At 54.4% G+C, this 26212-nt stretch overlaps 1 protein-coding gene across 1 annotated transcript in view; it reads left to right on the top strand.

Annotated features, from left to right (window-relative positions):
• Window positions 1-25881, top strand: part of LOC116956295 (solute carrier family 15 member 1-like) — a 59416-nt gene extending 33535 nt beyond the window's left edge. Inside the window, exons 15-24 of the mRNA XM_032977796.2 lie at window positions 3163-3244; window positions 3891-4016; window positions 4497-4568; window positions 7764-7856; window positions 9814-9860; window positions 10779-10892; window positions 14035-14131; window positions 15033-15179; window positions 17476-17583; window positions 24427-25881. Of these exons, the coding sequence (XP_032833687.1) occupies window positions 3163-3244; window positions 3891-4016; window positions 4497-4568; window positions 7764-7856; window positions 9814-9860; window positions 10779-10892; window positions 14035-14131; window positions 15033-15179; window positions 17476-17583; window positions 24427-24675 (1135 nt within the window). The 3' untranslated portion in view covers window positions 24676-25881. The remainder of the gene's footprint in view (window positions 1-3162; window positions 3245-3890; window positions 4017-4496; window positions 4569-7763; window positions 7857-9813; window positions 9861-10778; window positions 10893-14034; window positions 14132-15032; window positions 15180-17475; window positions 17584-24426) is intronic.
• Window positions 25882-26212: the final 331 nt, after the last annotated feature.

The following is a 26212-nucleotide window of genomic DNA, read 5'->3' as shown; positions in this document are numbered from 1 at the left end:
GTAAATGTGTCGTTAAAACCCGCCACCACCCGACACAGCCAACTAGTAAGGGTTGTCACGTAAACAGAACGTGGCCAATTCGTCACTAGCACAGCACACCGGTGTGTTGGAGAGCCAGGCCACAACATTTACAATCCGAGTACGACGTTTCGCCAGTAATTACAACTGGCTCCATCAGGCAACAGCCAGATTTGTGGAGAAGTCCACCTGTTGCTTTCTTTATATAGAGGCGTTGATGTGGTGACCACACTTCTGCGCTCTTGCACAAAGTTGTGGGGAGGGGGATTACTGAGTCAACGTACATTTTGCATGCGCTTTATGATCTTGTCCTTCCTGCATGTTGTTAAAATAGCCGTACCAACGGTAATCCCTATTGAAGTATGGTGCCCTTTATCGGCATGCATTTAAACAATATAGTTTCGTCTTCTTTGGTTCTTTCGGTAAAGTCACGTAGAATGAGAATAAAATAATAAATTAATAAAATAAAATAACGCAATCAAATTCTCACGACGTTTCGGCCACAACACAAGTGGCCTTCTTCAGGTGAAAGGAACAGACCTGTCGGGACGACAGAGCTTCAATGTCGTGAGAATTTTATTGTGTTATTTTATTTTATCAATTTATTATTTTATTCTCAATCTACGTGACTTTACCGAAAGAACCAAAGAAGATGAATCCTTGCAGTCACGAAAGCTTTAAATCGAAATATAGTTTTGAGTATTCGCTTCCACGCAGCACTACGGCGGTAGCTATCTGAATGGTAAAAATTATTTTGTATTTATTTAAATTTCGATAGATTCTCTAATTAGTCTTGGCCAGTCGTAGCTAGAACTTCAACGTTATCAAAATGTATTGAGTATCCTTGTTGGTACGCGTGTTCTGCTACTGCTGACAGTTGTATTTGGGAGAATGTAATATTTCTCTGATGTTGTTTTAGTCTCGTGCTGATCATTCGTCCTGTTTGCCCAACATAGCATTTGCCACATGTGCAGTGAATCCTGTACACACCTTCTGTTGATAGCTTCGGTAATGCATCTTTTATACCAGATATGAAATTCTGTATTTTATTGTACCGTGCCAAATCTGATTCGGATGTTTTGTTTTTCCAAACATCTGGCTAGTTTATCAGTTACTCCCACAATGTTCGGTATTTTTTTATCGTTTTAATTACTTGGGCAGTTTCAACGCTCGTGTTATTTGATTTGGTTTTAGCATTCAATGCCCTGTTGATTTGTGCATCATTGTAACCATTCATTTGCAGTGCTTCTTTAATATGTTGAATTCCACTTCTCAGACTGCCACCATGTGACATTTTCTTAGCTCGATGAATGAGCATCTTGATGAGAGCAGATTTCTGTGCGGGGTGATGGTGTGACTGCATTCAGATAGGCGTCAGTATGCGTTTTTGTTTTGGTAAACGCAGTCTGTGTTATTTTACCATTCTGACCCTGTCCGAGTAGAATATCCAGAAATGGTAGCGTTCTGTGAGCCGCCACTTCCATGGTGAACTGGGTGGATGGGTTTTGCGAGTTGAGATGATTTAGAAATTCGTTCAGTGTATCTTTGCCGTGTGGCCAGACCACCAATGTGTCATCCACATATCTAAACCAAGCAGAGGGTGTTAGTGTGCTTGAAGGTATTGCTTTTGTTTAGAAATCTTCCATGTACAAATTCGCTAACAGAAGAGACAAAGGAGAGCACATTGCTGCTCTTTCCTTTTGTTTATAGAAGTCACCTTTCCACAAGAAGTAGGTGCTCTTTAGACAGTGTTCAGCTAGTCTTGGGATATCTTTGGCTAAACCTTTGTTCGTGACCAGGATTTCTAGTAACTTAATTGACTCGTTGACCGGAACCCTCATGAACAGAGAGGTCACATCAAATCCTACAAGAATATCATTAGGGTTAAGCTTAATATCTTTAATTATATTTACGAGATGTTCAGAATTGTTGATGAACGAAGAGGTCCTACCGATGTAGGGCTGTGTTTGTTTCGTTACGTATTGTGCTAATATGTATGTGGCAGAGCCTATTGTACGAACTATGGGTCTTAATGGGACATCAGGTTTGTTAATTTTTGGTAGCCCATAAAGTCTTGGTGGTTTTGATGTCCTTGGTTTGATCAAGTATTGCTTTTCCTTGGGAATTGATTACTTGGCAATGATTACCGTTGTTTTACGTTCCAAGGTGCTGGTTGGGTCACGTTTAATTTTAACGTGGGTACCTTTATCGAGTAAATCTTTGATTTTATCATCGTAGTCCTTACGGGGCATCACAACAGTTGATTGGTCCTTATCATCAGCAAGAATTGGGATATGTTTATTTGCTCTCAATTCTCTTAAGGCTTTTGCTTCACTGAAGTAAATATTAGTTTTTTGGCAGTTTGCTGTTTAACGACACATATTTACGCGATCTAACCCAAAACAAACCTCTGTTATGGATGATATTGGTCGCGAAAGCCTAAGTGTTAAGCTAACCGGTTGTATGTTGGACAGGAAACACACTGCAACATTTACAATTGTAGTAGCCATGACGTGTCACCGGTATTTACAACAATCAGCATAATCAACCCAAAAACCTCTTATTATGGATAATATTGGTCGCGAAATCCTACTACTAAGTGTCAAAGTGACTAAATTAACTGTTTTACTAGGTAAGGCCCCACTGAGCTTAGTAGCTGTTTTTCAGAAGCGGCCTGGCTATCACAAATGGTTGCCCAACGAAGTGGCTTATCACGTGGACATTCACAGCAGCCAAATACTTTAAACACGGAACGTTGATTCTAAATGTGGAGGGAAACACCGGAGGACCCAGAAAAACAATGCAAGCAACCACGGGGAGATAGACACGCAAACTCCAAATATACAGCAGCAGCAGCAGGCTTCAGGGTCGGGGTCGAACCCACGATCTCCTGCATACCAGGCGAGGTAGTTAACATCTCATAGCCACCGTGATGATGATGATGAGAGAGAGACACGCAAACTCCAAATATACAGCAGCAGCAGGCTTCAGGGTCGGGGTCGAACCCACGATCTCCTGCATACCAGGCGAGGTAGTTAACATCTCCTAGCCACCGAAGAGATGGGTGGCCAGCACGACACTCATGTGACCCCCCCCCCCACCCCCGTGACCCCCCCCCACCCACGTGACCCCCCCCCCCCCCAGGCCCCTGCGCCGCATCACGGTGGGAATGCTGTTCCTGGGGGTCGCATTCGTGGTGGCCGGGGTCATCCAGATCATGGTGGACGTGAGTTCACACACGCACACACGCACGCACACATGCACGCACGCACACTCGCACGCACACTCGCACGCACGCTCGCACGCACGCACACACGCACGCTCACCACAGGGGTCCACCCCCCCGCCCCCGTGATTCCCCACTGATCCACAGGGGTCCCCCGTCGACACACGAGGCCTCACTCGTGTGTCGACGTTGAATTGCAGCCAGCTCAGTGTGTCCCCGTGGCTCACTGTGTCTCCGTGTCTCCGTGTCCCCATGGCTCACTGTGTCTCCGTGTCCCCGTGTCCCCGTGTCCCCGTGTCCCCATGGCTCACTGTGTCTCCGTGTCCCCCGTGTCCCCGTGTCCCCATGGCTCACTGTGTCTCCGCGTCCCCGTGTCCCCATGGCTCACTGTGTCTCCGTGTCCCCGTGTCTCCGTGTCCCCATGGCTCACTGTGTCTCCATGTCCCCGTGTCCCCGTGTCCCCATGGCTCACTGTGTCCCCATGGCTCACTGTGTCTCCGTGTCCCCGTGTCCCCATGGCTCACTGTGTCCCCATGGCTCACTGTGTCTCCGTGTCCCCGTGTCTCCGTATCCCCATGGCTCACTGTGTCTCCGTGTCCCCGTGTCTCCGTGTCTCCATGTCCCCGTGTCCCGTGTCCCCGTGTAGAACTCTCTCACCAAGCTCCCGGGTGCCGGTGAGGCTCGCTTCAAGCTGCTGAACCTGCAGAGCGGTGCAAACGTCTCCATGCGGCACGACGAGGGCAGCTGCCAGCTGAGCGCACCGCCACACGCAGTGAGCACCACCACCACATCGCCACACTGCACCACACTGCAGCACCACCACCGCATCGCCACACTGCACCACACTGCAGCACCACCACCACACCGCCACACTGCACCACACTGCAGCACCACCACCGCACTGCCACACTGCACCACACTGCAGCACCACCACCGCATCGCCACACTGCACCACACTGCAGCACCACCACCACACCGCCACACTGCACCACACTGCAGCACCACCACCGCATCGCCACACTGCACCACACTGCAGCACCACCACCGCACTGCCACACTGCACCACACTGCAGCACCACCACCACACCGCACCACATTGCACCACCACCACCGCACCGCCACACTGCACCACATTGCACCACCGCACTGCCACACTGCACCACACTGCACCACCACACTGCACCACATTGCATCACCACCACCGCACCGCCACACTGCAACATGACCACCGCTGTGACGGGCCCCTCTGCAGGTGTCGATGGAACCATGCACCATCGCCTCTAGCGGCCAGACGACCCTCAACCTCAGCCTCTCGTTCACAGGGGTGAGTGCCGCTCACCTACCCCACTCACCCCACTCACCTACCCCACTCACCTACCCCTGCTCACCTACCCCTGCTCACCTACCCCCACTCACTTACCCCACTCACCTACCCCACTCACCTACCCGCTCACCTACCCCTGCTCACCTACCCCCGCTCACCTACCCCCGCTCACCTACCCCACCTCACCTACCCCCGCTCACCTACCCCCGCTCACCTACCCCCGCTCACCTACCCCACTCACCTACTCCACTCACCTACCCCACTCACTTACTCCACTCACCTACTCCACTCACCTACCCCACTCACCTACCCCCCCTCACCTACCCCACTCACCTACCCCGCTCACCTACCCCCGCTCACCTACCCCCCCTCACCTACCCCCGCTCACCTACCCCACTCACCTACTCCACTCACCTACCCCACTTACCTACCCCCACTCACCTACCCCGCTCACCTACCCCCGCTCACCTACCCCCGCTCACCTACCCCCCCTCACCTACCCCACTCACCTACCCCCGCTCACCTACCTGCGCTCACCTACCCCACTCACCTACCCCATTCACCTACCCCCTCACCTACCCCCACTCACCTACCCCTGCTCACCTACCCCCGCTCACCTACCCCCGCTCACCTACCCCACTCACCTCCCCCACTCACCTACCCCACTCACCTACCCCCCGCTCACCTACCCCACTCACCTACCCCCCCTCACCTACCCCCGCTCACCTACCCCCGCTCACCTACCCCCGCTCACCTACCCCACTCACCTACCCCACTTACCTACTCCACTCACCTACCACCGCTCACCTACCCCACTCACCTACCCCCGATCACCTACCCTACCCCCCTACCCCTGCTCACCTACCCCCGCTCACCTACCCCCGCTCACCTACCCCACTCACCCACCCCACTCACCTACCCCACTCACCTACCCCCACTCACCTACCCCCACTCACCTACCCCGCTCACCTACCCCACTCACCTACCCCACTCACCTACCCTACTCACCTACCCCCCGCTCACCTACCCCACTCACCTACCCCACTCACCTACCCTACTCACCTACCCCATTCACCTACCCCCCGCTCAACTACCCCACTCACCTACCCCCCCCCCTCACCTACCCCAATCACCTACCCCCACTCACCTACCCCACTCACCTACCCCCGCTCACCTACCCTACTCACCGACCCCCGCTCACCTACCCCCGCTCACCTACCCTACTCACCTACCCCACTCACCTACCCCCGCTGACCTACCCTACTCACCTACCCCACTCACCTACCCCCGCTCACCTACCCTACTCACCTACCCCACTCACCTACCCCGCTCAACTACCCCACTCACCTACCCCACTCACCTACCCCCGCTCACCTACCCTACTCACCGACCCCCGCTCACCTACCCCCGCTCACCTACCCTACTCACCTACCCCACTCACCTACCCCCGCTCACCTACCCTACTCACCTACCCCACTCACCTACCCCCGCTCACCTACCCTACTCACCTACCCCGCTCACCTACCCCACTCACCTACCCCACTCACCTACCCCCGCTCACCTACACCGCCCACCTACCCCACTCACCTACCCCCGCTCACCTACACCGCCCACCTACCCCACTCACCTACCCCACTCACCTACCCCCGCTCACCTACCCTACTCACCGACCCCCGCTCACCTACCCCCACCCACCTACCCTACTCACCTACCCCACTCACCTACCCCCGCTCACCTACCCCACTCACCCACCCCACTCACCTACCCCACTCACCTACCCCCGCTCACCTACCCCCCTCATCTACCCCACTCACCTACCCCACTCACCTACCCTACTCACCTACCCCCCGCTCACCTACCCCACTCACCTACCCCACTCACCTACCCTACTCACCTACCCCATTCACCTACCCCCCGCTCAACTACCCCACTCACCTACCCCCCCTCACCTACCCCAATCACCTACCCCACTCACCTACCCCCGCTCACCTACCCTACTCACCGACCCCCGCTCACCTACCCCCGCTCACCTACCCTACTCACCTACCCCACTCACCTACCCCCGCTCACCTACCCTACTCACCTACCCCACTCACCTACCCCCGCTCACCTACCCCGCTCACCTACCCCACTCACCTACACCGCCCACCTACCCCACTCACCTACCCCCGCTCACCTACACCGCCCACCTACCCCACTCACCTACCCCCGCTCACCTACCCCCGCTCACCTACGCCGCCCACCAACCCCGATCATCAACCGAGCTAACCTACCCCACTAACCTACCCCACTCACCTACTCCGCTCACCTACCCCATACACCTACCCCCGCTGACCTACCCCGCTCACCTACCCCACCCACCTACCCCACCCACCAACCCCGATCACCAACCGAGCTCACCTACCCCACCCACCTACCCCACCCACCAACCCCGATCACCAACCGAGCTCATCTACCCCTGCTCACCTACCCCCGCTCACCTACCCCACTCACCTACCCTCGCTCACCTACCCCACTCACCTACCCCGCTCATCTACCCCGCTCACCTACCCCATACACCTTCCCCCGCTGACCTACCCCTCTCACCTACCGCCTCTCACTTACCCCCTCCTCAGCTATCCATCCTCACCTATCCACTCTCACCCACCCCTACTTACATATGAATCAGGGTAGGGTTGAGGTAGATTGCAGTTGCATTAGAGGTGAAGCAGAGGTAGATGAGAGGAGGGGGGGGCGAGAGTGGGGGAGAGAGAGGGGCTGGAGAGAGGGGATGAGAGGGAATGAGAGGGGGGGGATGAGAGGGGGGGATGAGAGGGGGGATGAGAGGGGGGATGAGAGGGGGGATGGGAGGGGGGATGGGAGGGTGGATAAGAGGGGGGCAAGGGGGGGTGAGCGAGGGGGGGCGAGAGGGGGGATGAGAAGGGGGCGAGGGAGGGAGCGAGGGGGGGATGAGGGGGGGATGAGGGGCAAGGCGAGGGGCGGGGCGAGAGAGAGGGGGGGATGAGAGGGGGGTGAGAGGGGGGATGAGAGGGGGGATGAGAGGGAGGCGAGGGGGGTGGGCGGGAGGGGAACAAGGGGGGGTGAGCGAGGGGGGGCGAGAGGGGGGATGAGAGGGGGGCGAGGGAGGGAGCGAGGGGCGGGGCGAGAGAGAGAGGGGGGGATGAGAGGGGTCTGCTTGTGGCGTTGTGCCTGCAGGGCTCCTCGTGGGTGTTGTGCCAAGCGGCCGTGAGCCCCGGCTCCCTGCACACCCTGCTCGTCCGCAACCACTCCGGCCTGCCCTGCAAAATGGTGACACCACCACCACCACCACCCCACTACATACACACCACCACCACCACTCCACCACCACCCCACTACATACACACCACCACCACTCCACCACCACCCCACTACATACACACCACCACCACCACCACTCCACCACCACCACCCAACTACATACACACCACCACCAACCCACCACCACCCCACTACATACACACCACCACCACCACTCCACCACCACCCCACTACATACACACCACCACCACTCCACCACCACCCCACTACATACACACCACCACCACCACCACTCCACCACCACCCCACTACATACACACCACCACCACCACTCCACCACCACCCCACTACATACACACCACCACCAACCCACCACCACTCCACCACCACCCCACTACATACACACCACCACCAACCCACCAGCACATACACTCCACCACCACCCCACTACATACACACCACCACCAACCCACCAGCACATACACTCCGCCACCACCAATACCAATAACCGACATTCGCCACTAAGTGACGGTGACGTCACCACGGCGCCTGTGCCAGGCTATGTACACGTTAAGGCCACGTGAAGTGTTGAACGCCTGCTGGCAGGAGGTCAAGGGACAGACCCAGGTGCCATGGGTCGAATGACTGAGATGACTGGCTGATGATGCACCACCTGTGCCCCCTACTGTGCTAACTTGCTGCATTTTTGACGCCCGGCGCTCCGCTCATTGTTGTGAGCGTCGCTCCTCTGCCCTCCGTTGTTGCTGAAGGGCGGCTGCCTCCAACTGCCCAGTAGCGTCCTTTAAAAGCCTCCTGCATAGAGACCAATCTTGACACTGCTGGTACCAGTCAGTAAGTTGACTCAGCGCCACATCCTCCCGTACCGCATCAGTCCATCTCTTCTCCAGCACATGTCATGCCCGTTTAGCCCCCTCTATGCGGCCAAACAAAAGCTGCTTGGGTATGCGGTGGCTGGGCATGTGGGTTATGTTACATGGCCCAGCCAACGCAGCCTCACCTGCCAGAGAAGCTCACTGATGGGAATGTGTCCAGATTTTTCAAGACTTTGTGAGCTCCTCACACAATCCAGCCTGGTTAAACCCAGCATAGATCGTAGGCAGGCTAGCCTGAATGTTTCTAACTGGCGCAGATTTTCCATAAGAGGGGTCCACTTTTCACAAGCATAGAGAAAGGAGACCTGAAGCTTCGTGCGGAGCGACAGACCAGGTAGCTTCCACACAGCATTGCGCAGCCGATGAAATATAATGCTGCCCGACTGCTTTGGAGTGAGACCTTTGCTGTCAAACCTGAGCTGGTCATAAGAACACTGCCCAGATATGGGAAACTCTCCACTTTCTCCATAACTGCTCCATCACCAATGGGGAGCTGAGAGGGTGGAGTGTTTGGTGGCACAAAATACCCAGGCAAGTGCTTAGTTTTGGTGGGGGTGATGGTAAGACCCCACCTCTTAGTGGCACACTCCAGGTTCGATCGCACCCAGGCATTGATCAGCCTCCCGTTGTATCTGTACCAGATGGAAATTCCTCCGGTATAGCCATGGAAAGCTTCTCGAACTACGTAGTCAAAGATGTTAAATAATGTGGGAGCCAGAGGACATTCCTTTCGCACCCCAAGGTGATCAGAAAATGGCTCCGACTCCTGGCCACGTAGCTTTACCCGGGCCTGCCCATCATCATGAAGGCCGTTATTGATTGTGAGCAGAGAGTCAGGGACTCCGAAAGCACGAAGAACAACCCAGAGCCCTGGCCTGTTGGTGGTATCATAGGCCTTGACCAGGTCAATAATGCAGAGATGTAGGTCTTGTTGGAATTCTCTACACCTCTGCTGTAACAGATGGACAGAGATTATGGCATCCATGCAGGACCGCACACCACCCACTCCAAACCTTGCTTCTCCGTTCCTCACCGTGATCTCTGATCTTTCCCTCTCTTTCTCTCTCGTTCAGCTGGAAGATGTCACCAAGAAACCCGAGCAGGGGAAAAACCTGGTCAGGTATGGGCCAATGTGTGGTGAGGTGTGATTAGGGGTGGCCAGACACGATCAGAGAAATCTCACGCTGCAAGAAAGCGGCGTGCCTCTTGAATTGAGCGAGGTTGCTGTGATTGTGAGAGCTTGGGGAGAAGAGACTGTGATGGTAATGCTGGGAGGAGGGGATTCCAGGGTGGAGTAGAACGAGATAGAGAGAGAAGTGAGGTGACCTGCAGTGTGGTGAGTGGGTGGGTGAGTGAGCGGGTGGATGGGTGGGTGGGTGAGTGAGTGGTTGAGTGGGTGGGTGAGTGAGCGGGTGGGTGGGTGAGTGAGTGAGGGGGTGAGTAGGTGGCTGAGTAGGTGGCTGAGTTGGTGGGTGAATATGTGGGTGGATGGGTGGGTGAGTTGGTGAGTGGGTGCGTGGGTAGAGTAGTGAGCGGGTGGGTGGGTGAGTGAAGGGGTGAGTGAGGGGGTGGGTAAGTGAGTGAGTGAGTGGGTGAGTGAGTGAGTGAAGGGGTGAGTGAGGAGGTGGGTGAGTGAGTGGGTGAGTGAGTGAGTGGGTGAGTGAGTGAGTGAAGGGATGAGCGAGGGGGTGGGTGAGTGAGTGGGTGAGTGAGTGAAGGGGTGAGTGAGGGGATGGGTGAGTGAGTGAGTGAGTGGGTGAATGCGTGAGTGAAGGGGTGAGTGAGGGGGTGGGTGGGTGAGTGGGTGGGTGAAGGGGTGAGTGAGTGGGTGAGTGAGTGAAGGGATGAGTGAGGGGGTGGGTGAGTGGGTGGGTGGGTGAGTGAGTGGGTGGGTGGCAGGACAAGTGTTTGGCCTGCAGTGTGGTGGTGATTGAGCACAGAGAGGGATTGGAGAGATCGCTCGTGGAGCCCGGCACAGCGGAGGAAGATCCATGCCCCACCCCACCCCGGCCTCCACCACCCCCCCCCCCCCCCCCAGATTCATTAACGCGCTGAACGTGGAGCTGAGGGTGAGGATGGGCGACGTGGATTACGGAGCAGTGCAGGGATTCAGCAACTCTTCCTATCACGAGATCTCCAAGGGAGAGAACATGTAGCCTGCTCACCGCGCTCACCCGCACTCACCCACACTCACCCGCACTCACCCACACTCACCCACACTTACCGTACTCACCTCATTCACCCGCACTCACCCGCACTCACCCACACTCACCCGCACTCACCCACACTTACCGTACTCACCCACACTTACCGCGCTCACCCGCACTCACCCGCACTCACCCGCACTCACCCACACTTACCGTACTCACCTCATTCACCCGCACTCCCTCGCACTCACCCACACTCACTGTACTCACCACACTCGCCCACACTCACCGTACTCACCTTACTCATCCGCAATCACAAATTCTGACACAAACTGAGTACGTGTCTCCCTGTGTCTGTGTGTTTATCGGGAGAGTTTGATTCCCGCTCACGACCACCAACACCAGTGACGATTATCTGAACCGGTACTGGGCCTACCCTAAGTCGACTCAGCCTCAAATGAGTACCTAGTGCAGTGTGTAAACATCGCCACTGGGGAAACAAAGGCGACCGGGCGTGGTGCTGGCCACCCACCCCCTCGTGTGCCGTGCCGGCCTTCATAGGTGCATCGGCATGCGGGTGTATGTGTGTCTATCCGGCAAAAATAACCCCCTACGCCCTCGTTGGTGCCGGACGGCAACGCTGTGGTGAGCAGTGCCATGGGCGACTTCGATGCTTGAGTTGGTCATGATGCTGGCACCTGGTCTGGAGTGATTGAAAGGCATGGACCAGAGGGTCAGGGACATTCTTCCACTCCGGTGGTGGGTGTACACCCAGGACCCCATCCAAACCCAAAGTGGCCTGGTCTCAGCTAGCTGATGAAAGTTGCAAGCAATAATTACATCATCGCTTGCGGCTGGGGTTGGCATCGCCCCCACTCCTCCAGATGTCGAGGGGACATGGGCGAGGTTTAGGTCTATGGCTCATGCAGCTGCAATGGCTGCTTTGGGTATACAGTCCAGACCTCCCCAGAGACTCTGGTTGACAGAGGAAGTGTTCAGGCTAGCTGGGGCTGTGGTGTCTCAAATACTGGAGGAAGAAGTCACCCCCTGTGAGTGGCTGGCTGAGGTGCCATCTTTTGAGGAAGTACTAAAGGCGATCCAGAGTCTGAGACCAGGAAAGGCATCGGGCAGAGATGATCTCCCAAGCGATATGGTGAGGGAGGGTGGCGTTTGTGCACAGACTGCCCTACATGACATCATAACAACAGCCTGGACCACTGGATTGGTTCCGCAGGATTGGAAGGATGCCCTGGTGGTCCCCCTCTTTAAGAAGGGGGACCGCACAGACTGTAACAACTACAGGGACATCTCACTCCTCAGTGTGCCGGGAAAGGTCCTGGCAAGGATTATTCAACATCGCCTTGCCAGGCACGCTGAGGAGAGGCTTGCGGAGCCCCAATGCAGTTTCAGGAAAGGGCGGTCCTGCACAGACGCCATATTTTTTGTGCGTCTGCTACAGCAGAGGTGTAGGGAATTCCAACAAAACCTACATCTCGACTTTATTGACCTGGTCAAGGCCTATGATACCATCAGTAGGCCTGGGCTCTGGGTTATTCTTCGTGCTTTCAGAGTCCCTGACCCTCTGTTCACGATCATTAAGGACCTTCATGATGGCACGCGGGCCCGGGTAAAACTCCGACGCCAGGAGTCGGAGCCATTGCCTGTTCACTTTAGAGTGTAACAGGGATGTCCTCCCACATTATTTAACATCTTTTTCGACCACATAGTTCGTGAAGCCTCCGATGGCTGTACCGGAGGAATTTATATCTGGTACAGATACAATGGGACGCTGATCGATGCCCGCGTCTGGGTGTGGTCAAGGGATGGCTCCCTATTGGTCAACCACGTTATGCCGATGATCTGGAAATTGCTGCTCACTCAAAAGAGGTGCTGCTGCTGAACCTGGAGCTTGCCACTAAGAGCACCTGCCTGGGTATTTTGTACCATCGGACACTCCACCCCCACAACTCCAAATTGGTGATGGGGCAGTTGTGGAGAGAGTGGAGAGTTTCCCTTACCTGGGCAGTGTGCTCATGACTGGCTCCGGTTTGACAGCAGAGGTCTCACTTTTTATCTTTTCATCGGTTGCGTAACGCTGTGTGGAAGCTCCAGGTCTTCTCGGCCACGGTCATTCCCTCCCTTCTCTACGCTTGCGAAACGTGGACCTCCCTAATGGAACATCTTCACCGGTTAGAAACATTTAGGCTGGCCTGTCAATGATCCATCCTGGGTTTAACCAGGCTGGATTGTGTGAGGAGCTCACAAATCTTTGAAAGATCTGGACAAAGTCCCATCGGTGAGCTCCTCCGGCAGGCAAGGCAGCGTTGGCTGGGTCATGTAGCCCGCATGCCCAGCCACCGCATGCCGAAACAGCTTTTGTTCGGCCAGATAGAGGGGGCTAAGTGGGAAGCTTCTGTTTGGCCGGCATGGATGGAGAAGAGATGGAGTGATGTGGTACAGGAGGACGTGGAGCTGAGTGGACTTGCCGATGACTGGTACCAGCGGTGTCAAGATCGGCCTCTGTGGAGGAGGCTCGTGAAGGACGCTACTGGGCAGTTGGAAGTAGTCGCCCTCCAACAATAACGGAGGGCGGAGGAGCGATGCTCACAACAACGAGCGGAGCGCCGGGTGGCTAAAGCACAGCAGGTTGGCACAGTAGGGGGCACTGGTGGTGCATCAGCCAGTCATCTTAGTCAGTCGACCCGTGGCACTTGCGTCTGCCCCGTGACCTCCTGCCCGCGGGCGTTCGACACTTCACGTGGCCTCAAGGTGCACATGGCCTGGCACAAGCGTTGTGGTGACGTCACCGCCACTTAGTGGCGAATGGCGGTTGTTGTGTTCGTGTGCGTTTGTGGAGAGCAGTGGTGCATTGTTCAGCGGGCTGTGCTCCCCAAACCGCCCACCTGAGTTCGATTCCCGCCCACAACCAAAACCAACACCAGTGACTACTATCTGAACCGGTCCTGGGCCTCCCCGAGATCGACTCAGCATCAAATGAGAACCTGATGCGTTCTGTAGTAAACATCGCCACTGGGAAGACAAAGGCGGCCGGCCGCGCGTGGTGCTGCTACTCGCTAGAACAGCACTTGCCCCAATAGTCTGTGAAGGCTACACGGGGGTGACCTTTTCTGTGTGTGTGTGCGATAGTAATATCCACGTGCTGGTGAACTCCTCGGTGCCCCGCGAGTTTAATTTCGCTGAGAACATCGGCTTCGGGGGCAGCTACACGATCCTGCTCTACGAGGTGGGTGGACATCCTGGGTCCCGGCCCGGGAACGGGGAATTTCCTACAGCTCCCCACGTGTGGAGATGAGCGGCACCCCACAACGAGACCACGAGCTTTGTCGCGTAAATTACAGATCGTGATCAGCATCAACAGCAGCAGTATCAGCATCACAACACAGCTGCTGCTGATGCATTTGTTGCTTCTACTGATGACGATCATTTTAAACCAATAGAAGCCGATGACCATGATGATACCGCTACTATTGATTATTCTGCTGATAATGATCAAGATGATGACATTTCTGATGATGGTGATGCTGCTGCTGTTGATTATTATGCTGCTGATGATGTTAAAGCAGCCGATGTTGCTAATTACCTTGATGATTACACTGCTTCTGTTAATGATGGTTCTGCTGATGACCATGGTGGTGATTGTGCTGATGACTTTGGCAGTGATGATGGTTCTGCTGATGACTGTGATGGTGATGATGGTGGTGATAGTGGTGATGGTGGTGATTCCGATGATTACCATGATGGTTATGATGATGAGGGTGATGATGATGGTGGTGATTCTGATGATTACCATGATGGTGATGATGGTTCTGCTGATGCTGATGACTGTGATGATGGTTCTGCTGATGGTGATGATGATGACGGTGATGGTGATGATGGTGGTGACGGTGGTGATTCTGATGATTACCATAATGGCGATGATGGTTCTGCTGATGACTGTGACTGTGATGATGGTTCTGCTGTTAGTGATGATGATCATGGTGATGGTGAGGATGATGATGGTGGTGGTGATGGTGGTGATTCAGCTGATGACCGTGATGATGGTTCTGCTGATGCTGATGGTGATGATGTTGACGGTGATGCTGATGATGGTGACATTTGAGTTTGTGGCCACTCTGACCGCCCAGGACGCCGCTGGCCAGCTGCTCAAGTCGAGCGAGGTGGACATTCAGCCCAACTCGGTGCACATGGGATGGCAGGTGCCTCAGTATCTGCTGCTCACCATCGGAGAGGTCATCTTCTCTGTGACCGGTCTCGAGTTCTCATATTCACAGGTACTCACCACCATCGTCACTGTCTCCCTCACCACTGTCTCCCTCACCACCATCACCACTGTCTCCCTCACCACCATCACCACTGTCTTCCTCACCACCATCACCACTGTCTCCCTCACCACCATCGTCACTGTCTCCCTCACCACCATCACCACTGTCTCCCTCACTACTGTCTCCCTCACCACCATCACCACTGTCTCCTTCACCACCATCGCTATCGTCTCCCTCCTGTACCACCAGAATCTCCCTCATCACCATCACCATCTCCCTCATCACCATCACCATCATCTCCCTCATCACCATCTCCCTCATCACCATCACCATCTCCCTCATCACCATCTCCCTCATCACCATCTCCCTCATCACCATCATCTGCCTCATCACCATCACCATCTCCCTCATCACCATCTCCCTTATCACCATCACCATCTCCCTCATCACCATCTCCCTCATCACCATCTCCCTCATCACCATCACCATATCCCTCATCACCATCTCCCTCATCACCATCTCCCTCATCACCATCTCCCTCATCACCATCTCCCTCATCACCATCTCCCTCATCACCATCTCCCTCATCACCATCACCATCTCCCTCATCACCATCACCATCTCCCTCATCACCATCTCCCTCATCACCATCTCCCTCATCACCATCTCCCTCATCACCATCTCCCTCATCACCATCACCATCTCCCTCATCACCATCTCCCTCATCACCATCACCATCTCCCTCATCACCATCACCATCTCCCTCATCACCATCACCATCTCCCTCATCACCATCTCCCTCATCACCATCACCATCTCCCTCATCACCATCACCATCTCCCTCATCATCATCACCATCTCCCTCATCATCATCCTCCTCATCTCCGCCTCGCCCACATCCCCATCTCCCGCTTGTCTCACATCCACAACACCGTAATGAAGCTACACGGGACATCTGCATCCTTGTGGGGGTGTGATAATAATGTGTCGTCTTTGTGTAACGTGCGTGTGGAACATGTGTGACATATACGCGTGTGACATGTGCGTGTGTGTCACGTGGGTATGTAACTTGTGACGTGTGTGTGTGTTTAGCGTGTGTGTGTGTAACGTGCATGTGTAACTTGTGTGTAGCGTGTAACGTGCGTCTGTAGCATGTGTGTGTGTAGCGTGTGTGTGTGTTGTGTGTGTGTAGCGTGTGTTTGTGTAGCATGTGTGTGTGTGTGTGTAGCGTGTGTGTGTGTGTGTAGCGTGTGTGTGTGTGTGTAGCGTGTGTGTGTAGCGTGTGTGTGTAGCGTGTGTGTGTGTGTAGCGTGTGTGTGTAGCGTGTGTGTGTGACGTGTAACCTATGTGTGACGTGCGTGTGTGACGTGTCTAACATTTGTGTAACACGTGTCTGTATTGTCTGTGTAATACGTGTGTGTAATATGTATATGTGTGCTACATGTGTGTGTAATGTGTAATATGCATGTAACATGTGGGTGTATAACATGTGTAACATGTCTGTAATACGTGTGTGTAACATGTGCTTGTGTAATTGTTTGTCTAACATGTGTGTAACACGTGTAACGGGTGTGTGTAATGCATGTTTGATGTGTGTGTAACACGCGTGTGACGTGTGTGACACGCGTGTGATGTGTGTGTGACACGCGTGTGATGTGTGTGACGTGTGTGTGTGTAACACGCGTGTGATGTGTGTGTGACACGCGTGTGACGTGTGTGTGTGTGACACGCGTGTGACGTGTGTGTGTGACACGCGTGTGACGTGTGTGTGTGACACGCGTGTGATGTGTGTGTGACACGCGTGTGATGTGTGTGTGACACGCGTGTGACGTGTGTGTGTGTGTGTGACACGCGTGTGATGTGTGTGTGTGTGTGATACGCGTGTGACGTGTGTGTGTGTGTGACACGCGTGTGACGTGTGTGTGTGACACGCGTGTGACGTGTGTGTGTGTGTGTAACACGTGTGTGACGTGTGTGTGTGTGTAACACGCGTGTGACGTGTGTGTGTGTAACACGCGTGTGACGTATGTGTGTAACACGCGTGTGACGTGTGTGTGTGTGTGTGTGACACGCGTGTGACGTGTGTGTGTGTAACACGCGTGTGATGTGTGTGTGACACGCGTGTGACGTGTGTGTGTGTGACACGCGTGTGACGTGTGTGTGTATGTGACACGCGTGTGACGTGTGTGTGTGTAACACGCGTGTGACGTGTGTGTGTGTGACACGCGTGTGACGTGTGTGTGTGTGACACGCGTGTGACGTGTGTGTGTGTAACACGCGTGTGACGTGTGCATGCCGTGTGCAGGCGCCGCCCAACATGAAGTCGGTGCTGCAGGCGGCGTGGCTGCTCACCGTGGCCTTCGGCAACATCATCGTGCTCATCGTGGCCGAGGCCGGCCAGATGACCCAGCAGGTGCGGCACCACCGCTCGCGCCCTTCGAGGCCGTCACGTCCAGTGGCAGGAGGTCACGGGACAGACCCAGGCGCCGTGGGCTGACCACCATCTGAAATGACCGTGGCCCACGCGCGCACACACGTGCACGCGCGCAAACACGTGCACACGCGATGTACAAGCGCACACGCATAGTACACGCACGCGTCACACACACACGCGTGTATACCAAGTCAACGATCCCCCGTGTAGCCTTCACGGACTGTAGGTGCAAGCGCTGTGAGCGAGCACCTACGCAGGCCGGGACGGCCTACGAGGGGGTGGGTGGCCAGCACCACGCCCGGCCGCCTTTGTCTCCCCACTGGCAATGTTTACACGCCGCACCAGGTACTCATTTGAGGCTGAGTCGACCTAGGGGAGGCCCATGACCGGTTGCAGATAATTGTCACCGGTGTTGGCCGTGAGCGGGAATATAACTCGGTCGCCAGGTTTGTAGTGCAGTGCGCTAACCTCGACAATACCGCACACAGTGATGCACCACGGACATACACACAGCGACACACCACACACACACAGTGACACACCACACACACAGTGACACACCACACATACACACAGTGATGCACCACGCACATACACACAGCGACACACCACACACACACAGTGACACACCACACACACAGTGACACACCACACACATACGCACAGTGACACACCACACACATACACACAGTGACACACCACACACATACACACAGTGACGTACCACACACATACACACAGTGACACACCACACACACACAGTGACGCACCACACACATACACACAGTGACACACCACACACATACACACAGTGACGCACCACACACATACACACAGTGACACACCACACACACACAGTGAAACACCACACACATACACACAGTGACACACCACACACACACACAGTGACACACCACACACATACACACAGTGACACACCACACACACATACACACAGTGACACACCACACACACAATGACACACCACACACATACGCACAGTGACACACCACACACATACACAAAGTGACACACCACACACACAGTGACACACCACACACATACACAGTGACACACCACACACATACACACAGTGACACACCACACACACACAGTGACACACCACACACACACAGTGACACACCACACACACACAGTGACACACCACACACATACACAGAGTGACACACTACACACATACACACAGTGACACACCACACACATACACACAGTGACACACCACACACATACACAGAGTGACACACCACACACATACACACAGTGACACACCACACACACACACAGTGACACACCACACACATACACACAGTGACACACCACACACATACACACAGTGACACACCACACACATACACACAGTGATACACCACACACACAGTGACACACCGCACACATACACAGTGACACACCACACACAGTGACACACCACACACACAGTGACACCACACACACAGTGACACACCACACACACAGTGACACACCCCACACATACATAGTGACACACCACACATACAGACAGTGACACACCACATACACACACACAGTGACACACCACACACACACACACACAGAGTGACACACCACACACACACACAGTGACACACCACACACATACACACAGTGACACACCACACACATACACACACTGACACACCACACACACATAGTGACACACCACACACACACAGTGACAGACCACACACATACACACAGTGACACACCACATACATACACACAGTGACACACCACACACACACAGTGACACACCACACACACACAGTGACAGACCACACACATACACACAGTGACACACAACATACATACACACAGTGACACACCACACACATACACACAGTGACACACCACACACATACACACAGTGACACACCACACACATACACACAGTGACACACCACACACATACACACAGTGACACACCACACACACAGTGACACACCACACACATACACAGTGACACACCACACACATACACACAGTGACACACCACACACACACAGTGACACACACAGTGACACACCACACACACAGTGACACACCACACACACACAGTGACACACCACACACATACACACAGTGACACACCAAACACATACACACAGTGACACGCCACACACATACACACAGTGACACACCACACACATACACACAGTGACACACCACACACACAGTGACACACCACACACACACAGTGACACACCACACACATACACAGTGACACACCAAACACATACACACAGTGACACACCACACACATACACACAGTGACACACCAAACACATACACACAGTGACACACCACACACATACACACAGTGACACACCACACACATACACACAGTGACACACCACACACATACACACAGTGACACACCACACACACAGTGACACACCACACACACACAGTGACACACCACACACATACACACAGTGACACACCAAACACATACACACAGTGACACACCACACACATACACACAGTGACACACCACATACACACAGTGACACACCACACACATACACACAGTGACACACCACACACACAGTGACACACCACACACTTACACACAGGGGCACACCACACACATACACACAGTGACACACCACACACATATACACACCACACACATATACACAGTGACACACCACACACACAGTGACACACCACACACACAGTGACACCACACACACAGTGACATACCACACACACAGTGACACGCCACACACATACACACAGTGACACGCCACACACATACACACAGTGACATGCCACACACATACACACAGTGACACGCCACACACATACACACAGTGACACGCCACACACATACACACAGTGACACGCTACACACATACACACAGTTACACGCCACACACATACATACAGTTACACGCCACACACATACACACAGTGACACGCCACACACAGTAACACACCACACACATACACACAGTGACACACCAACAAAAACAACAACCGCCATTCACCACTAAGTGGCGGTGACGTCACCACGACGCTTGTGCCAGGCTATGTGGACCTTGAGGCCACGTGAAGTGTCGAATGCCCGCTGGCAGGAGGTCACGGGACGGACCCAAGTGCCAAGGGTCGGCTGACTAAGATGACTGGCTGATGCACCACCTGTGCCACCTACTGTTCTTTAGCCACCCGGCGTTCCGCTCGTTGTTGTGAGCGTCTCTCCTCCGCCCTCCATTGTTGTTGGAGGGCAACTGCCTCCAATTGCCGAGTAGCGTCTTTCACGAGCCTCCTCCATAGAGGCCGATCTTGACACCGCTGGTACCAGGCATCGGCCAGTCCACTCAGCTCCACGTCCTCCTGTACCACATTACTCCATCTCTTTTCTAGCCCATGCTGCGCCCGTTTAGCCCCCTCGATCCGGCTGAACAAAAGCTGGTTAGGCATGTGGTGGCTGGACATGCAGGCTACATGACCCAGCCAACGCCGCCTTGCCTGCCGGAGGAGCTCACCGATGGGACCTTGTCCAGATCTTTCAAGGATTTGTGAGCGCCTCACACAATCCAGCCTGGTCAAACCCAGGATGGATCGTGGGCAGGCTAGCCCAAATGTTTCTAACCGGCGAAGATGTTCCATTCGGGAGGTCTACTTTTCCCAAGCGTAGAGAAGGGAGGGAATGACCGTGGCCGAGAAGACCTGAAGCTTAGTGTGGAGCGACAGACCAAGTAGCTTCCACACAGCGTTACACAACCGATGAAAATATATTGCCGCTCGACTGATTCGGAGTGAGACCTCTGCTGTTAAACTGGAGCCGGTCATAAGCACACTGCCCAGGTATGGGAAACTCTCCACTCTCTCCACAATTGCCCCATCACCGATTGGGAGTTGAGGGGGTGGAGTGTCTGATGGTACAAAATACCCAGGCAGGTGCTTAGTTTTTGTGGGGCTGATGCTAAGGCCCCATATCTTAGTGGCACGCTCCAGGTTCAGCAGCAGCGTCTCCAACTCCTCCTCTGAATGAAAAGTTATTACCAAATCATCGGCATACATAACGTGGTTGAGTAATAGGGAGCCATCCCTTGACCGCACCCGGGCATCGATCAGCCTCCCATTATATCTGTACCAAATGGAGATTCCCCCGGTACAGCTATTGAAGGCTTCACAAACTACGTGGTCAAAATAGATGTTAAATAATGGGGGAGCCAGAGGACATCCCTGTCGCACGCCAAGATGTAGAAGAAATTGCTCTGACTCCCGGCCACGTAGCTTTACCCGGGCCCGCTCACCATCATGAAGGTCCTTAATGAACGTGAGCAGAAGGTCAAGCACTCCAAAAGCACGAAGAACAACCCAGAGCCCAGGCCTACTGATGGTTTCATAGGCCTTGACCAGGTCAATAAAGCAGAGATGTAGGTCTTGTTGGAATTCCCTACACCTTTGCTGTAGCAGACGGACAGAAAATATGGCATCTGTGCAGGACCGCCCTTTCCTGAAACCGCATTGGGGCTCCGCAAGCCTCTCCTCAGCGTGCCTGGCAAGGCGATGTTGAATAATCGTTGCCAGGACCTTTCCCGGCACACTGAGGAGTGAGATGCCCCTGTAGTTACAGTCTGTGCGGTCCCCCTTCTTAAAGAGAGGGACCACCAGGGCATCCTTCCAATCCTGCGGAACCCCTTCAGTGGTCTAGACTGTTGTTATGATGCCATATAGGGCAGTCTGTGCACAAATGCCACCCTCCCTCAGCATTTCGCTTGGGAGATCATCTCTGCCCGGTGCCTTTCCTGGTCTCAGACTCCGGATCGCCTTCAGTACTTCCTCAACAGATGACACCTCAGCCAGCCACTCACAGGGGGTTACTTCTTACAATATTTGAGGCACCGCAGCCTCGGCAGGGTCATCCTCACTTTGTGCCACGATGTTTTCCTGCTTTGAGGGATTTCCCCTCCCCCAGGACCTCACAGAATGCTCAGCAAATCTGCAAACCTGTTCCTGGGGGTCCGAGATTGGATCACCGTTTTTTCCCCTAATGATGATAATAGGTGTGGTGCTGCAGGTTACTTTTTTGATGGAGTTAAATAGAGATTTGTGATCCCAGGCCACTGAGGCAGACTCCATCTCCTCAGCAACCCTCGACTACCACTCATCCTTGCAGCGCCTCACGGCTCTCCGACCCTCCGAGCGAAGGCTGCGGTAAGCCTCCTCCTTCTCTGACATGGGATTCTGTAGCCGATGACAGTGGGCCTGTCGTTTTTTCTCAACTATCCTGAACACCACCTCTGTCAGGCAGGGTCTCTGGGCAGGTCTGGACCGCGTAACCAAAGCAGCCATTGCAGCTGCATGAGTCATAGTCCTAAACCTCGCCCATTTACCCTCGACATCAGGAGAAGTGGGGGACGATGCCAACCCCAGCCGCAAGGATGATGAAATTCTCGCTTGAAACTTTCATCAGCTAACTGAGACCAGGCCACTTTAGGTTGGAATGGGGTTCTGGGTGTATACCCACCACCAGAGTGGAAGAATGGCAGGCGCATTTTACAGATTGACAAGTCGATGGTCAGAAGGCAGATCAGCTCCACGGTAGGTCCTGGTGTCAAGGACATGGGCTCGCATCTGCTGGTCCGTCACTATGTAGTCCAGCAGATGTTCTTGCTTGGACCCGGCATGCATCCATGATGTTGTGTGTATGCGCCGATGCCGGAACAGCGTGTTGGTAATTACAAGCCCATGGGCTGCACAAAAATCTAGCAGCCTCCTACCGTTGTTATTGAGCTGATCTGGCCCATGCCCTCCAATCACTCCAGACCAGGTGCCAGCATCATGACCAACTTGGCCATTGAAGTCACCCAACAAGATGACTCTATCCCGAGGGGCCACTTTAGCCAGCACCTGTGACAGGAGGTCATAGAAGGCATCTGACTCATCGGCTTTGCCTGCATCCCTTCACGGATGTTCGTCTTCGGTGGGGGCATAAGTAACCACGACCACCACTCCTCACCTCTGGTTGATGGGAAGGCGAGCCCAAAGTAGCCTGGGGCTTACAGCTTCCCACACCTCACCGCCACGCTCCCACGCCCCCTTCATTCTTTTGTTCAAAAGAAGAGCCACACCCTGTTGTTTGGCAGTCTGCTGCCCCGAGTAGAGGACTGTCCACCCCTCATGGTGGCAGGAGCCAGAACCGGTCCACCGGACCTCCTGAATGCCACAGAGATCCAGGCGGTACCGGTCCAGCTCCCGACAGAGGAGTGGCAGCCTCTCCTCTGCAGTGAGCGTTCGAACATTCCACATGGCCACACGAAGTGGCTTTTTGTTGTTTCTGGAGGAGCCCCGAGGGTAGAGATGCAATCTCTTGGCTCCGCCAATTGGGGTTTGTCCAGGAGATGTCATAGACGCCTGTGCCCCTGGGGCCTCCGGCACAAGCGTTTTAGTGACACACCACACACATACACACAGTGACACACCACACACACACACACACAGTGACACACCACACATATACAACATTAGCAGCTGTCATTCACCACTAAGTGACGGTGATGTCACTGCCGCGCTTGTGCCAGACTCTGGCTGCGCTCGTTTAACTCCAAACATCACCACGCCCCGCGTCAGTGTTCCCGTGTCTACGTATCTCTGCGCCCGTGTGTCTCATAGACCGTGACCAGTGTCCCCATGATCCGTGTCCCTGTGTCCACATGATCCATGTCCCTGTGTACCCATGATCCGCGTCCCCGCATCTCCGTGTTCGCATCTCTATGTCCCCGTGACCCGTGTCTCCGTGTCCCCGTGTCTCCGTGTCCCCGCGTGTCCCGGCAGTACGCTGAGTTCTTCCTGTTTGCGGGGCTGCTCTTCGCGCTGAGCATGATTTTTGCCGTCATGGCGTACTTCTACACCTACGTGGACCCCGCCGAGGTGGAGCGAGAGTTCGACCGCCTCGACCAGGAGGAGAAGCACCGGCGAGCATCGGGAAGAGGAGAAGGAGGAGAAAAATCCAAGGAGGAGCACGGAGGAGGCATGGAGCTTGCTGGAGTTTACGATGAGCCGCTCAAGCAGACCAAGATGTAGGGCCACCACCACCGGATCGCCACCACCACCGCCCCACCACCACCACCACCACAGTGGATCCAGGACGTCCCTGGGTCCCTCGAGCGTGCCGAGAAGCTGACAGGGGCCTTTGCAGCTCCCCGCAGTCACCACGGCTACGGTCTAGAACACAGAGGGGCCTTCACTGCCACGTGGGATCAAACATTGCTCCTCCCTCTGCCCCCCATCTCCCCCTCTCTCCCTCTCTCTCCCCCTGCTCCCCCCTCTCCCCCCAGCTCCCTCCAAATCCCCCTCTTTCTCCCTGCTCCCTCCATCTCCCCCCTGCGTGCTTTCTCCATCTCCCCCCCCCTCTCTTCCCCTGCTTCCTCTATATCTCCCTATTCTCCCTCCATCTCCCCCTCTCCTCCTGCACCCCCCTCACGCCCCCCTTCCCACATCACCCTCCGTGACGATGCTGATCAGAGTTATAGAGTGGTGAGCAGAGCAATATCACTGTAGATGTGATGACGATGTCGACGATGATTTACATGTAGTAGGTTTGCATAAAGGTGTGTTGTAAGGCTCCACCACCACCCGACACAGCCAAACAAATCAAAGTATCACTTCATAAAAATGCTCGGCACGGTTTCAGGGGAAACGTTGCGGATCCAATCACTGCTCAGCCTCGCGGTGAGGATCACTCTCTAACTCACCTGGTGAGTGTGGATGTGAGCGAGTCGCACGCCTGTGCACCGCGTAGCTGTGTCGGGTGCTGGAGGGTCTCGCAACACGTTTCCTGAGATCAGTTTGGGGCCTAACCAAAAATAAACAATGAATCGATGATGATGATGATGATGACGACAATAATGGGTGATGACGATGTCACTGATGATCTCAATAGCATTGATATTGCGCGTTCTGGTGAAGGCGGCGATGATGCTGACGATGTTAACGAAAATGATGATGTTAATATTGACGATGATGAGGATATTGCCGGTGTTAATGACGATGTTAATGACGATGTTAATGATGTTAATATTGACGATGTTAATTATGAAGATGTTTACAATGTTAACGATGACGATATCAATGATGATAACAGTGTTAATTATTATGTTAATGATGACGATATTGACAGTGTTAATGACGACGATGTTAATGATGATGTTAGTTATGTTAATGTCGACGATGTTCGATCATGGATGCAAATAACGGCAATCAAAATAATCGTGATTTATACCGTCGGGACTCCCAGCTGTTGCGTCTTTTTTCACCAAAAGGTCGTGGACATTCCACGTTCCCATGGCCAGGGTCAGTCTTGTCCACCCAACGCAGCCGTCTGCCGACAGCCGACAGCTCACAAAGCAGTGCCAGAATAACTTTCCCGACCCCCGCTTTCCCGTGACCCCCGTGCTCAAGAGGGATTGGCACCACTCACGAAAACCCCGCAAGCGGCGAAGAGGAACCCTCACTGGGGACCCCGTGTCTCACAGGGAAGGCCCTCGCCTATAACGTCTGGCAAGGGGCCAGCATTGTCGAGCAGGACGAGCCGGGCTCTGCTGATGAGGCGTTGAATGCC

This window comes from Petromyzon marinus, chromosome 64, assembly GCF_048934315.1.
Source record: "Petromyzon marinus isolate PM22_M1 ecotype Great Lakes invasive population chromosome 64, UKy_Petmar_22M1.pri1.0, whole genome shotgun sequence".
Taxonomy (NCBI): Eukaryota; Metazoa; Chordata; class Hyperoartia; order Petromyzontiformes; family Petromyzontidae; genus Petromyzon; species Petromyzon marinus.
This window is presented reverse-complemented; position numbering and strand designations above follow the sequence as displayed.